Genomic DNA, 16,701 nt, shown 5'->3' with positions numbered 1-16,701 from the left:
AAGTGGATCCTCCAATTTCCAGGCTTGCAGCTAGATCCTTGGTTGCAGTTGAAGATGGAGCGGCACTTAAAGATGCCACTGACAGGCAGATGGAGCTCTGGCTGAAATCCATCTATGAAGCGATTGGAGCGTCGTTAGCGCCATCTTTTGCGGCCGTATGGGCACTCCAAGCTATCTCAGCCGGGCTTGCGCAAGTCGACTCAGTCACACGTGCATTTGCCCCGCAGGTAGCACCATTGACCTCGCAAATGGCGGCATTCGCGTCGTACGCGATTAATGCTGTTCTTGACGCTACAAGCCGCACGGCAGTGGCGTCAGCCAACTCCGTTGTTTTGCGTAGGGCCCTGTGGTTAAGACATTGGAAAGCAGATTCTCATTCCAAGAAGTGCTTAACCAATTTGCCTTTTTCTCGTGACCGATTGTTTGGAGAGCGTTTGGATGAAATCATCAAACACTCCAAGGGTAAGGACTCATCCTTACCGCAACACAGACAAAACAAACCCCAACAGAGGAAGGGTCAGTCTGGTTATCGGTCCTTTCGAGGACCGGGCAGGTCCCAATTCGCCTCGTCAAAAAAGACTCAAAAAGACCAGAGACGCTCAGATTCTTGGAGGTCTCAGTCACGCCCAAAAAGGACAGCCGGAGGAACCGTTGCCAAGACGGCGTCCTCCTGACTTGCAGTCTCCGATTCCCACACCCGCGGTCGGTGGGAGGCTTTCCCACTTTGGCGACATTTGGCTGTCACGCGTCAAAGACCGTTGGGTGAGGGATATTCTGTCTCACGGGTACAGGATAGAGTTCAGTTCTCGTCCGCCAACTCGTTTCTTCAGAACTTCTCCACCACCAGACCGAGCCGATGCTCTGTTGCAGGCGGTGGCCGCTCTAAAGGCGGAAGGAGTGGTGACCTCCGTCCCTCTTCAGGAACAGGGTCACGGTTTTTACTCCAATCTGTTTGTGGTCCCAAAAAAGGACGGATCGTATCGACCCGTCCTGGATCTAAAGTTGCTCAACAGACACGTAAAAGTCAGGAGGTTCCGGATGGAATCCCTACGCTCCGTCATAGCCTCAATGTCTCAAGGAGATTTTCTAGCATCAATAGATATCAAAGATGCGTATCTCCACGTGCCGATTGCACCAGAGCATCAGCGTTTCCTACGCTTCGTCATACACGACGAACACCTGCAGTTCGTAGCGTTACCTTTCGGTCTGGCAACAGCCCCCCGGGTCTTCACCAAAGTCATGGCAGCAGTAGTAGCTGTTCTGCACTCGCAGGGTCACTCGGTCATCCCGTATCTAGACGACCTGCTTATAAAGGCACCCTCTCAAGAGGCATGCCAGCACAGTCTGAAGGTGGCACTAGACACTCTCCAGAGTTTCGGGTGGATTATCAACTTTCCAAAGTCTCATCTAACCCCGACCCAATCTCTGACTTATCTTGGCATGGAGTTTCATACTCTCTCAGCGATAGTGAAGCTTCCACTGGACAAGCAGTGCTCGCTACGGACTGGAGTGCAATCTCTCCTTCAGAGCCAGTCGCACTCACTGAGGCGCCTCATGCATTTCCTAGGAAAGATGGTAGCAGCAATGGAGGCAGTCCCGTTCGCGCAGTTTCATCTGCGCCCTCTACAATGGGACATTCTACGCCAATGGGATGGGAAATCGACGTCCCTCGACAGGACTGTCTCCCTCTCTCAGACTGCCAAGGACTCTCTGCGTTGGTGGCTTCTCCCCACCTCATTGTCACAGGGAAAGTCGTTCCTTCCCCCGTCCTGGGCAGTGGTCACGACGGATGCGAGCCTATCAGGGTGGGGAGCGGTGTTTCTCCACCACAGGGCTCAGGGGACGTGGACTCAGGAAGAGTCCACCCTGCAGATCAATGTTCTGGAAATCAGAGCAATCTATCTTGCCCTGCGAGCCTTCCAACAATGGCTGGAAGGCAAGCAGATTCGGATCCAGTCGGACAATTCCACGGCGGTGGCGTACATCAACCACCAAGGGGGAACACGCAGTCGCCAAGCTTTTCAAGAAGTCCAGCGGATTTTGACGTGGGTGGAAAGCAGAGCGTCCACCATATCCGCAGTTCACATCCCAGGCGTGGAAAACTGGGAAGCAGACTTTCTCAGTCGCCAGGGCATGGACGCAGGAGAATGGTCCCTTCACCCGGACGTGTTTCAGCAGATCTGTTGCCGCTGGGGGACGCCGGACGTCGATCTGATGGCGTCACGGCACAACAACAAGGTCCCAGTTTTCATGGCACGGTCTCACGATCACCGAGCACTGGCGGCAGACGCCTTGGTTCAGGATTGGTCGCAATTCCGACTCCCCTATGTGTTCCCACCTCTAGCATTGTTACCCAGAGTTCTCCGGAAAATCAGGTCCGACTGCCATCGAGCCATACTCGTCGCTCCAGATTGGCCAAGAAGGTCGTGGTACCCGGATCTGTGGCATCTCACGGTAGGCCAACCGTGGACACTACCAGACCGTCCAGATTTGCTGTCTCAAGGGCCGTTTTTCCATCTGAATTCTGCGGCCCTGAACCTGACTGTGTGGCCATTGAGTCCTGGATCCTAGCGGCCTCAGGTTTATCTCATGAAGTTGTTGCCACAATGAGACAGGCTAGAAAACCATCCTCAGCTAAGATCTATCACAGGACGTGGAAGATATTCTTAGCGTGGTGCTTGGCTCAAGGGTTTTCTCCCTGGCCATTTGCATTGCCAATTTTTCTTTCCTTCCTGCAGTCTGGGTTGGAAAAAGGTTTGTCGCTTAGCTCTCTTAAGGGTCAAGTCTCCGCGCTATCCGTATTCTTTCAGAAGCGCTTGGCACGGCTTTCTAAAGTACGCACGTTTCTCCAAGGAGTTTCTCATATCGTTCCTCCTTACAGACGGCCATTGGAACCCTGGGATCTGAACAAGGTTCTCATTGCTCTCCAGAAGCCGCCTTTCGAGCCTTTGAAAGAGGTTTCCCTTTCTCGGCTTTCACAAAAGGTAGTTTTTCTTGTGGCGGTCACGTCTCTTCGAAGAGTGTCCGAGCTAGCGGCGTTATCTTGCAAATCTCCCTTCCTGGTGTTTCACCAAGACAAGGTAGTACTGCGTCCAATTCCAGAGTTTTCTCCCAAGGTGGTTTCTTCCTTTCATCTCAATCAGGATATCACTTTGCCATCTTTGTGTCCGCATCCAGTTCACCAATTTGAAAAGGGTTTACATCTGTTGGACCTGGTGAGAGCACTCAGGATTTACATTTCTCGCACGGCGTCTCTACGCCGTTCTGATGCGCTCTTTGTCCTAGTCGCTGGTCAGCATAAGGGATCGCAAGCTTCCAAATCCACCCTGGCGCGGTGGATCAAGGAACCAATTCTTCACACATACCGTTCTGCTGGGCTTCCGATTCCATCTGGACTGAAGGCCCATTCTACCAGAGCCGTGGGTGCGTCCTGGGCATTGCGGCATCAGGCTACGGCTCAGCAAGTGTGCCAGGCGGCTACCTGGTCGAGTCTGCACACGTTTACCAAACACTATCAAGTGCATACCTACGCTTCGGCAGATGCCAGCCTAGGTAGACAGGTCCTTCAGGCGGCGGTGGCCCACCTGTAGGAAGAGGCTGTCTGACAGCCCGTTCATGTGGTATCTTTTTACCCACCCAGGGACTGCTTTTGGACGTCCCACTGTCTGGGTCTCCCAATTAGGAGCGAAAAAGAAGAAGGGAATTTTGTTTACTTACCGTAAATTCCTTTTCTTCTAGCTCCAATTGGGAGACCCAGCACCCGCCCTATTTGTTCTTAGGGTTTCGTTTTTCGGGTGCACATGTTGTTCATGTTGTTTCTTAAGTTCTCCGATCTTGTTATCGGATTGAATTTGTTTTTGAAACTGTTATTGGCTTTCCTCCTTCTTGCTTTGGTACTAAAACTGAGGAATCCGTACTCCTACGGGAGGGTGTATAGCCAGAAGGGGAGGGGCCTTACACTTTTAAGTGTAGTTCTTTGTGCGGCCTCCAGAGGCAGTAGCTATACACCCACTGTCTGGGTCTCCCAATTGGAGCTAGAAGAAAAGGAATTTACGGTAAGTAAACAAAATTCCCTTCATTAAAGAACGGGAAAATATAAAAATTCCAATAAATATGTAAATGTTTTTAAAAAATGTACACATTTGGTATCTTAGCCTGATTCTATAAAACGATCACACTAATTAGCCCCTTCAGAAAAATCTGTAAAAAGATAAAGAAATAACAAAGCAAAAATTGTAGTTTCACCATAAAGCTGACAAAGTGAATTAAAACACTCAAAGTCCTATATAAATAAGAATGGTATCGCTGAAAACGTTATCTTGTCCCGCAAAAACAAGCCGCCATACAGCTCAATCAGCTGAAAAATAAAAAAAAAAAGTTATAGTTCTCTGAATAAAGCAATGGAAAAACCTTTTATTTTCTTCAAAATAGTTTTTATGGTGGCAAAACACAAAAAGTGTGTGTGTGTGTGTATATATATATATATATATATATATATATATATATTATATATATTATATATATAATATATATAATGTTTGTATACATTTATAAATGTGATATTGCTGTAATCCTACTTGCCCGACGAATACAACGGTCTTATCACTTTTACGATATGGTGAATGGCGTTAAGAAAAACAAACAATCCTGAACTGCGGTTTCTTCATAATTCTGCCTCACAAAAAGCAAAATAGAAAGTGATTGAAAAGTATTCTGGCCCAAAATGATGGTAATCAAAAGTCCTCCAACTCATCCTGCGAAAAACAAGCCCTCACGTGTCTGTCGGCAGAAAAATCTATAGCCTTCAAAATTCAGGGATGCAAAAAAACCCTTTATTTTGTAAAAAATAGGGGTTTTTTTAGTATGCTTGTAGCCAAACCTAAAAAAAATGGTATCTCTTTAAGCCCCGTCACATTTGACGACTTTCCAGCGATCACAAAAACGATGCAACCTGATAAGGATCGCTAGTAAGTCGCTACGTGGTCACTGGTGAGATGTCAAACAGTCAGATCTTCCCAACAAAGCAGCAACGATAGTCATTGTAGCGACCTGTATAACCATCTCGGTGGTCATTGCACGCCTACGTGGCTGTATGTTTTCTGAGTTTTAAGTCGTTAATGAGGTCGTTGGTAAGGCGTCAAACACACCAATGCATGCTGCCCATCAGGACCTCGACGATCAAAAAATGGTCCAGGCCATTCCGACAAGACCAGTGATCTTACCGCAGGGGCCTGGTCGCTGTTGTGTCAAACGTAGCGAGATCGCTGGCGAGGTCACTGTTGCGTCACAGATTCTGTGACTCGGCAGCAATCTCACTATGTGTGAAGATGCCTTTAATCTTACTGACCAGAGGAATAAAGGCACCTTATCACTTATACTGCATGGTGAATGGTGTAAAAAATAAATAAAGCCAATTGTTCAACTGCTGCTGTCTTGTTTATTCTGCCTCCCAAACTTCGCAGTAATGCGCGGCTCATATTTATCCTGCGCTCTTCGCTGAGCGGTTACAATATGGTTTACATGCAAATATACAATGCGGAGTAAAGGCCCCGTCACACTAAGCAACATCGCTAGCAACATCGCTTCTAACGAACAACTTTTGTGACGTTGCTAGCGATGTTGCTGTGTGTGACATCCAGCAACAACCTGGCCCCTGCTGTGAGGTCGTTGGTTGTTGCTGAATGTCCTGGGCCATTTTTTAGTTGTTGCTGTCCCGCTGTGAAGCACAGATCGCTGTGTGTGATAGCGAGACAGCAACAACTAAATGTGCAGGCAGCAGGAGCCGGCTTCTGCGGAGGCTGGTAACCACAGTAAACATCAGGTAACCAAGAAGCCCTGTCCTTGGTTACCCGATATTTACCTTTGTTACCAGCCTCCGCCGCTCTCACTGTCAGTGCCGGCTCCTGCTCTATGCACATGTAGCTGTAGGACACATCGGGTTAATTAACACGATGTGTGCTGTAGCTAAGAGAGCAGGGAGCCAGCGCTAAGCGGTGTGCACTGCTCCCTGCTCTGTGCACATGTAGCTGCAGCACACATCGGGTAATTAACCCGATGTGTGCTGTAACTAGGAGAGCAGGGAGCCAGCGCTCAGTGTGCGCTGCTCCCTGCTCTCTGCACGTGTAGCTCCGTGCGCTGGTAACCAAGGTAAATATCGGGTTGGTTACCCGATATTTACCTTAGTTACCAAGCGCAGCATCTTCCACGCGGCGCTGGGAGCTGGTCACTGGTTGCTGGTGAGCTCACCAGCAACTCGTGTAGCGACGCTCCAGCGATCCCTGCCAGGTCAGGTTGCTGGTGGGATCGCTGGAGCGTCGCAGTGTGACATCTCACCAGCAACCTCCTAGCAACTTACCAGCGATCCCTATCGTTGTTGGGATCGCTGGTAAGTTGCTTAGTGTGACTGGACCTTAACTCTGCTGCCTCATTAGTCAATAGATCCATCTGGGGTTTCACCTTAATCTTGTATTTTGGAGATATAGGTGGAAACCCCGATGTAAGTGCTCAGCATAGAGCACTGAATAAATGTGGACTGATCCACACTGTTCTATACCCAAATCGCCACCAAATAGCGTTCAACTCAACCTAAAAAAAACAGCTCTCCACTCGGGTCCGTCATCTGTTAATGGAAATATAGGGGGTTTCCACGTTACTGGTAGCGCAAAGACTCAGGGAAAACACTATGGCTCCCTCCCTCAAAGATATCCAGCAAATTCTGTGCTCCCAAGTCCAAATGCCCCCTCTCTTCTGAACACCACAATGTGCCTAAACCACAGTTAGTGTTCACATATTTGGCATTGTTGTAGTGAGGAGAGCCTGCTGAACCTTTGCACATTGCACGGGCACTACAATGTACTGGGCATGACAAGGTCATATTTGCAAATATTAGTTCTGCAACATTCACTGCTTTTGACACCATAGGTGTTTTCCAGAGACTAAATCATTACTACACTCATAGATAAACTCCCAGAGAGGTGTAATTTCCAAAATGTGGTCACTTGAGTGGGTTTCTGTTGTTCTGGCACTTTGGGAACTCTGCAAATGGAGTCTACAAACTATTCTAGGAAAATCTGTGCTCCAAGAATCAAATGACACTCCTTCACTCCCGAGCCCTGTGGTACAGCCAAACAGTACTGTACGGTCACATGTGGGGTATTGCAACGTTCAGGAGACATTATGTGCCTATTTTACCTATCCCTCTTGTGAAAATTGGAAATCTGGGGTTAAAACGTTTTAGTGGCAAAAATGTAATTATTTTTTGTACATCGCCCAATAGCATAGCATATCATTTTGTGACACACCAGTAGTGTCAATATACTCCCTGCACCCATATATGAATCATTCAGCGGTACAGTTTGTAAAATGTTGTCACTTGTGGGGGAACTCCAATGTTTAGGCACCTTAGGCGCTCTGCCATTGTGACATAGCACTTGCAAACCATTCCAGCTAAATCTGAACTCCAATATGGCGCTTCTTCACTTCTCAAATGTAATTTTCAACCACTTTTGGGGTATTGGTGCAATTAGGAGTAATTTCACAGGAAATTGTATAGACCATTATCTCATGTAACCCTAATCAAAATTATTTTTGTAACCAGCAAAGGTTAAACAGACAGCTTTGAGCTGAGATTATATGGTTATTGGGAACTTCCTAGCCTAAAAATACGAGCCCGCAGTCGCCCCAGAAGTGCCTCCTTAAATAAGATGCGCCAGGTACGTTGGCAATCAGGTTAATGGCAGGTCAGGGTGAGTGTTAGCTGGCGTCAAGCCCTGGTATTAGTAATGGATAGGTATTTATTAGACACTCCCATTACTAACTCAGTAAGTGGAGATAAACAACACCCACTAGTACTTTAAAAAAAAAAAAATAGCACAAAAAACCACTTTCCATGGTCCCCCATTTTAATAAAAACAAAATAAAAAACCCTATGCAAGTCCGACGTAGTCCACAAATGGAAATCTGAGCGACAAAAAAAAAAAAAGCAACAAAAGCAGAAGACTGACCCTCATTCACCAATTTATTAGCAACCCAAATTTCTGGGTTCAATATCGTCCAGCAGTTCTCATGAGGTTCCTCTATTGCATAGATCAAGGGCTACGGAGCCTCAGAACGAAGCTCCATAAACTTTGATCAGGAGCCACTCCCGTCTAACGCTGGACCTATGAGTGATGACGTCAGAAATGTCATCACTGTGATGAGAGATGACGTTCCTTATGTCGCCTTTCATCAGAGGCGCCGAATCTCGCGGAGCACAGCATGAGGCCGGAGTGGTTGCTGCTCAGTCTATGGAGCCTTGTTCTGAGGCTCCGTAGCCCTTGATCTATGTAATCGAGGAGCGTCGTGAGAATTACTGGACTATGTCAGACCTCAGAACTTTGCTTTGTAGTTGGTGAATGAGGGACAGTGTCTTGCTTGTTTCTTTATTTTATGTCTTTTAGATTTCCATTTGTGGATTGTCTGACTAGGTCGGCCCTGCATAATTTTTTTTTTTTTTAATATGGTAAATCGGGGAACCCGTAGGGGAATATTTAAAGTGTTTTTTTGGGTATGACACCCCCATTACTATCCTAGTATTTTTTTTTTATTTTTAATGCAATCATACAGGGTGCAATTTTATTATGTCATCTGCATCTTTCTTGACAAGAAAAGCAGAAATATCGGTGTCCAAATACTCAACGTGTGCTTATCCCCATATTGGGGCTACTAGTATGTTGGTCACAGCTACATTGGAAATGCAGCCTCTTAGGACTCAGCAGCTCCTGCTCCCTCGCTACACACAGCAATGTCATAACCCTGGGTCTGGCAGTGTTTCTATTACTGTATACACAGCACTTGTTTAGCACTGTGTATACAGCGATTGAAAAAGCATAGATTGTGATAAATAGTCCCTGCCTTCTGTATAGACGCTCAGCTGTGTCTTACATCTGGACTCCCTTCTCCTGCAGCTGTACGATTGCATGCAGCTGCTCTACTATACAGTGAGGTTTAAGAACGTCACCACAGAGTAGAACGCAGGCCACCTGGACGCTTAAAGTCTGAGTGGTCTAGAAGTGGACATTAGTGCTAAAAACCGTAAATGGCAAATAACTAACACTGTTCTTGCAATCTTGCAGATGAAGCAGACCAGCGCCAATATGAAGAGTGGCTTTTCCATACTCAACAGCTATTACAAATGCAACTGAAAGTGTTGGAAGAGCAAATTGGTGTGCACCGCAAGTCCCGTAAAGCTCTGTGTGCAAAACAAAGAACAGCCAAGAAAGCTGGGCGAGAGTTCCCAGAGGCAGATGCGGAGAAGTTAAAGCTGGTCACTGAGCAGCAAGGCAAGATCCAGAAGCAGCTGGACCAGGTGTGTATGATACTAAATAAATAACCAAACTCGCCTGATAGGTTACTGATCATTTTTAAACAGCGAGGTTGTGGGCATCTGTTTGTTATATAATTCCCCGGTATGCTTAAAACATTGTGTGTGTGTGTGTGTGTGTGTGTGTGTGTATGATCTAACTGATCTAACTTGCATAATTGTATGTCTTGCCACCTCTACAGAAAATTTTCTAAGATTTTCCCATTTTATTTTCAGGTTCGTAAGCAGCAGAAGGAGCATACAAACCTAATGACAGAGTATAGAAACAAGCAGCAGCAACAACAACAAAACTGCGGTGTCCTTCCTGTTAGTCCCAACCAAAACTCGAGGGTGTTAACCAAAGCTCCAGGTTCAATTGTTGGCGGACACAGTATACAACCACCTTCATCTTTGCCACACAACCAGCTTGTCACACAAACTGCAAATCTACGTGGTATGCAGCCAGGTTTAGCCATGCAAACACAGCATGGTGCTGCTTATGTGAAGTCAATACCCCAGCAGCATCAAGCTCAGGGAAATAATACAGTCCTTCCTGGAACCTCGGGTGGTTTTTATTCAGCGCCTCAGTCTCTGCAGGGTCTTACTGCTGAGCAACGGATGATTCAGCAACAGAGGCTGCAGTTAGCACAGAAGCAACAGCAACACCAGAATTTCCCGCTTTCTCCCCAGGGCAACTTATCTCAAGCAATGTTGGCCAAGCAGCATGGGTTGATTGGAAACTCGCATGGATTGGTGGTACAGCAATCTCCCTCCCAAGTTCCTCAGACTGTTATGGGTCATCCTCAGTCATCTGTATTACAACACCACCCAGCCCAGCAAAGACGTATTTTAATTGGCCAGCAGCAGCAGCAGCGCGTTTTGGGCCCGTCACAAATGGCACAGCAAAATGTTGTAGGGCCTCACCTTGTTTTGTCACAACCTCAACAAAATTTGATTGGCATGACACATCTCCAACAACAGCAGCCAGTATTAAGTCAAGGAGGAGGTACATTAGGGCAGCAAACACTAACCACGCAAACTCAGTCTCCAACTTTAAACCTACCTGGTCATTCTCAAAATATTCACACACCTCAAAACATGAATACGAAGGATGCAAATCTGAGTGAGGGCTCATTGCTTCATGAGAGCACTGAATCTCAAGGACAGCAACTTGGTATTCAACAGTCAAACAGCAGCCCAGCAACTCAAGAAACTAGTGATCAGCCAGTTCGAGAACCACTAAATCATAATTCTGTTGGCCCAATGAATCAAGAAACAGATTTGCAACCTCCTTTAACAGCGGAGGACGGACAAAAGTTAAATCAGTCTTCTGATCAAGAACATGCTCTTTATGATTCACGCAGTCCAATGCAACAAGCTGTAAGACAGCAACAGCATGGTCTTCTGTCTCCTCAACAACCAAATGTTCAAAGTCTCGGGACACAGCTGAGGTCAGATCAGGTGCAAAATGCTACACAAAATCCTCTCAATCAAGAAAACCCACACATTTCTACTGCAGTATCACAGCAACCAAATCAGGTCCAGGTACAGAGAATTGTAGGCCAAAGTCCAGTACAGACGCAGGTAAATGAACAGGCCAAAGACCATTTGGGGCAGCACCTACCGAATACGTTGGGTCAGCAAAGACCAACACTAAGTGGGCAACAGACTCCATACCCATCTAATATGATGACATTACAAAACACCCCGCTCATGGCTCACATAAGAGCGCAGATTCAGGGAATTATTGCAAAGAATCCACAATTACGTCATTTAACTCCACAACAACAGCAACAATTACAGGCAATACTAATTCAGAGACATCAACAAGCTCAGAACCAAGCTCTTAGACAGTCTACAAGTCAGGATGGTCTGCAATCTGCACATTCCAATTCTACAGTTCCAAATGGAACCTCCGCAAGTCAGACGCCTTTAGGAGGTGCCTACCAAGTACGCCAGGTAGGAACTGAACAAGTGCAGTCCAATTTTGTTGAAGAAAATTCTTCGGTAACTACTCAGAAAATTACACCTGAAACCACAGAAGCTGCAGAACATGATCAGTTAAAATCTTCAGTAGCACGGTACAATACTAGTCAACATCAGGAGAATTCTTCAGGCCAGCAATCTCAGACTACTGCAGGCCTAAGACTTATGTCTCATCAACCTCCTCCTCAGTATAGATTGCCTCAGCAAGTACCATCCACTCACCCAAGTGCTCCACAGTATCAAATGCAGCAGCAAACCCAACATCATCAGCTGCAGCAACCTCAGCAAAATCAGCAGTTACAATTGCAGCAAACTCCACAAGGTCAGTCGGTCCAAATGCAACAAGCCCAGCAAATACAACAGGTTCAGCCGCAACAGATTCCGCAAGTACAGCAAGTTCAGCATCAAATACAACAGCCCCTCCAAAGTCAACAGCAACTGCAGCAAATGCAACAGTCTAAACAGCAAGTACATCAGCTGTCACAGCCTCAGCTAGTACAGCATCAAATACAGCAGGTACCGCAGCAACTCCAGCAAGTCCGACAGCAACAGATTCATGTGACTCAACAATTACATCAAACTCAAATGGCGCAAGTGCAACAACATCAGTTACAAGCACAGCCATTGCAACAGCAGCAGGTCCAAGTTCTACAGCAAACACCACAACAGTTGAACTTGGCACAACAGCAGCAAATGACTCAGCAGTTGCAGCATATACAGCAACAGCTTCAGCAGTTGCAGCAAACTCGGCAGCAACTTCAACAGTTACAGCAGTCTCCACAGCAGCTTCAGCAATTGCAGCAGGTACAGCAGCAACTGCAGCAAACCCAACAGCAATTGCAACAGTTACAGCAACAGCTACAGCAAATTCAACAAGTGCCACAGACTCAGCAACAGCAGCAACAAATTAGTCATTTGGCACAGCAGCAGCTCCAACAATTGCAACAAGCTCAACAGAAGCAGCAGCTCCAACAATTACAGCAGACGCAGCAGTCCCAACTCCAACAGTTGCAGCAGACTCAACAACAGCAGCAAACTGCACAGCAAGCTCGACAGCAACAGCTCCAACAATTGCAGCAGACTCAGCAGCAGCAGTTCCAACAGTTGCAGCAGACTCAGCAGCAGCTCCAACAGTTGCAGCAAGCTCAACAGCAGCAGCAACTCCAGCAGGAGCAACAGACCCAACAACAGAAGCTCCAGCAGTTGCAGCAGACTCAGCTCCAGCAGTTGCAGCAGACTCAGCAGCAGATCCAGCAATTGCAGCAAACTCAGCAGCAGTTACAACAAACACCACAGCAACTCCAACATTTACAGAAGTTGCAGCAAATACCACAGCAGCTCCAGCAGTTGCAGCAAACGCAACAGCAGCAGCTTCAGTTGCAACAAAACCAGCAGCATCAAGCACAGCAGCATCTTCAACTGCAGCAGACACAGCAGCTCCAGCAGAATCCACAACCGCTTCAGCAGTTGCAGCAATCTCAACAGCAGCAGTTTCCACAAATACAGCAGCAGAGTCAGCAATTGCAACAGACTCCGCAACAGCATCAACAGTTACAGAATGTGCAACTCCAACAGCAAGTTAATCAACTGCCACAAACACAACAACCGCAACTTTTACAACAGGCAAAACAGCAGCAGCTCCAACTGCTGCAAGTGCAGCAACAACAGCAGCTGCAGCATTTGCAGCAAAAACAGCAGCAGCTGCAGACTGTTCAGCAAACACAGCCAACACTAGAGACCCAGCAAATTCAGCAACAGATACAGCAAATACAGCAACAGTTACAGCAAACACAGCAAATACAGCAACAGTTACAGCAACAACAGTTACAGCAAACACAGCAACAGTTACAGAAAACGCAGCAGCTACAGCAAGCGCAGCAGCTACAGCAAGCGCAGCAGCTACAGCAAACGCAACAGCTACAGCAAACGCAGCAGCTACAGCAAACGCAGCAGCTACAGCAAACGCAACAGCTACAGCAAACGCAGCAGCAACAACAGCTACAGCAAACGCAGCAGCAACAGCAGCAGCAACAACAGCTACAGCAACAACAGCTACAGCAAACGCAGCAGCAACAACAGCTACAGCAAACGCAGCAGCAACAGCTACAGCAAACACAGCAGCAACAGCTACAGCAAACGCAGCAGCAACAGCTACAGCAAACGCAGCAGCAACAGCTACAGCAAACGCAGCAGCTACAGCAACAACAGCTGCAGCAAACGCTACAGCAACAACTGCAGCAAACGCAGCAGCAACAGCTGCAGCAAACACAGCTGCAGCAAACACAGCTGCAGCAAACGCAGCAGCAACAGCAAATGCAACAGTTGTTACAAACCCAACATCAGATTTTGCAGCAAACACCGTTAACACAGCAGCAGGTTAAACAATCACAGGGGCCACACACGCAACAGGCTGTGTCTCAAGTACCGCAGCATTTACAGATTGCGCAAGCAAGAGTCCAACAATCGCCAAAAATGGAAAATGTAAATCAACAAAACGAAATACACCAGAGCGATTCTCCATCACTTAGTCATCCTCAAGTATCACAAACGCCGGAACAGGAGAAGCAGGAATCGCCACATTCTGAAACTCCAGACACAAGTCAACCCATTGACCAAGCACAGGATTCAAAAGAGACTGATCTGGCAACCCAACAAAAGGAGCATGGTCTGATGCAACAGCCAAAACCGACTGAGCAGCAGCAGGTACAGCTGCAGCCGGGGCAACAGTCATTATCCTCTTTTACAGTGATGACACAGCAGGGCCCTGCTCAGCAACATCTGCAGCAAGTTCAGCAGTCCCAGCAGCTTCATTCGTCTCATTTGCAGCAGAGTTTCCAATCCACAAAGCAAGGTCATCAGCCACAAGCCTTGCCAAATCAAACATCTCAAGCCGTACAGCAGGGCCAGCAAGGGCAAGCAACAAACTTGCAACAGGAAATACAGCCTATAAACAAAAATAAAGCGCAGGTGCAACTTCAGCTGCAAAATGTTCAAGTAGCAACGCAAATCCTAAACCAACAAATGCCCTCACAAAATTCACAACTGATTCAGCAGATGGCACATCAGCCAAACCAAATACAGCAAATACAATTGAAACAAATGCACCAGAAACAAGCTGGGCAGATACCGCTTCACCAGCCCCATCTGCAGACTGTCAAACAGCTGTCATTCGAAGCAAAAACTCAGCTGCAGCAAAATTTAATTGCGCTGCCACATGTACAGCACAGTGTACAGCAGCAGTCGCCTCAGGGTCAGCCACAGCAGTTAAAGCCGAGTCCAATGCAGCATCATAAGCAGCTTCAGCCTCATCAGATTCAGCAAGTGCAACATATTCTGCAATTAAAGCAACAAATGCTCAACCAACCACCCCAGAAACAACTTCAGCTCCAGCAGCAGCTTCAGATGCATATACAGCAGTTACGCCAGCAGCAAGCACAGATGCAACTAGAGTCTTTACAGGAACCAAAGAAAGAACCTCCTGAAGCATCAGCTACATGTTCTATCCCAGCTTCCGAAACAGGTCAAAACCGATCCCCCAGTGAGCAAGGAAATGCTGTAGAGTCTGGTGCAAGTCCAGAAGCTGCCCAACACAGCTTGGTACAGAAATCAACAGAAAAGTCTGATTTATCAAAATTAACAGTTGAATTTCCCCAGATTGAGAAAACGCCTGACGTTAATACTTCTGATATTACATCTGCAGAGTCGCTAACCCCCGTAAGGGAATCAAAAGAGATTGAAGATTTTGATGGCAAGTCTTTCCCCAACGAAACTGCAGAACCTTCCTCCAAGGAGGAGAGCATGGAAATAGATCAGACTGTGCAAGAAAACAAAACTGGTCCTACTGAGCCTCTTGACAATCCGCAAGGGGTTCAAATAACCAAACCATCTGACAGGTCTGTGGAAGAGAGTATAATTGGCTGTGTGAACATTAAAAGTGAGGCAAATAGTGATCCACCAAACATTGCAGCCAAGGGAGAGGCTAGTCATCTCCTCCTGCAAAAACTGCTGCGCGCCAAGACTGTACAGCTGGCATCCCAGCGCTCTTCAGACGGCATCCATGCAGATATAAATGGGCATATTGACAATAAGTTGACCGTTCTGGAGCAGAAACTGCAAACTGCACCGTGTATTAAGGAGGTATGTTACTCCTTTATTTTTAGTAATATTTTAATACCTGTCTCAAACTTGCATTTAGTTTTAAGCATTCTGTACTTAGATGTGGTCCAAATAACTTTAATGAGTTTGGTTTCACACATCCTCTACAACTATATATTTCTCTCACTTATTGGAGGACATATGACCATGAGTTCCTGGCCTCCATCGATATACAAGACGCTTACTTGCACATTCCAATCTGCAACGCGCACCAGAGGTTCCTACGGTTCGCAATTGGGGAGGAACACTACAAATTTACGGCTCTCCCCTTTGGCCTAGCCACGGCACCTCGAGCCTTTACCAAGGTCATGGCAGCTGTCATGACCGTGCTTCACCCCGGAGGCATTGTAGTCATCCCGTATCTGGGCGTCCTTCTCATAAAGGGACAGTCATTTCTTGCCTGCTCAGAGAGTGTACAAATTTGCTTGGACACTCTCTCGAGGTCGGGTTGGCTCGTCAACCACCAAAAGTAGTCTCTACTTCCATCTCAACGTCCCTACGGTTCGGGATGAGGATTTGGGGAAGATGGTGGCAGCAATGGAAGCCGTCCCGTTCACTCAATTTCACCTTCGCCCTTGTCAACTGGCTCTCCTTTCACAGTGGGACAAGAATCCGGCGTCTCTCGACGGCCCTGTTTGTCTTTCCCAGAGGATGATTCATTCCGTTCTCTGGTGAACCCATCACTCATCGCTCCCCCAAGGGAGATCCTTCCTTCCGATTCACTGGCACATAGTCACTATAGATGCCAGCCTGATAGGTTGAGAAGCAGTGTTCAGTCTTCACACGGTTCAGGGTCGCTGGTCTTCTCCGGAACGCTCCCTCCTGATCAACATTCTTTAGCTAAGGGCCATATTTCTGGCCCTTCAACAGTTGCTTCCGCTGTTTTCGGGTCTCCCGGTTCGGATTCAGTCCGACAACGCCACTGCAGTGGCATATATAAATTAGGAAGGGACCCGCAGCATAGCAGCGATGGAAGAAGTCTCCAAGATCCTTCTTTGGGCAGAGAGGCACTTCTCTGACCTCTCCGCAGTTCACATCCCAGGGGTTGAAAACTGGGCCCTCTGGTTGCAGATTGGAATGTGCAAGTAAATGTCTTGTATATCGATGGAGGCCAGGAACTCTTGGTTCTGTATCCCCCCAATGAAGGCTCAGAGAAAAAGATTTTACGATGAGTACACAAAAATCTTACTTTTGAGGTTTTATACCTTTTTAGAAATAAA

General features: G+C 47.1%; 1 protein-coding gene across 1 annotated transcript in view; it reads left to right on the top strand.

Annotated features, from left to right (window-relative positions):
* KMT2D (lysine methyltransferase 2D) overlaps window positions 1-16,701 on the top strand; it is a 385,659-nt gene that overhangs the window by 247,071 nt on the left and 121,887 nt on the right. The window contains exons 38-39 of the mRNA XM_075333879.1: window positions 9,114-9,346; window positions 9,578-15,463. Of these exons, the coding sequence (XP_075189994.1) occupies window positions 9,114-9,346; window positions 9,578-15,463 (6,119 nt within the window). The remainder of the gene's footprint in view (window positions 1-9,113; window positions 9,347-9,577; window positions 15,464-16,701) is intronic.

This window comes from Anomaloglossus baeobatrachus, chromosome 2 (assembly GCF_048569485.1).
Source record: "Anomaloglossus baeobatrachus isolate aAnoBae1 chromosome 2, aAnoBae1.hap1, whole genome shotgun sequence".
Taxonomy (NCBI): domain Eukaryota; kingdom Metazoa; phylum Chordata; class Amphibia; order Anura; family Aromobatidae; genus Anomaloglossus; species Anomaloglossus baeobatrachus.
This window is presented reverse-complemented; position numbering and strand designations above follow the sequence as displayed.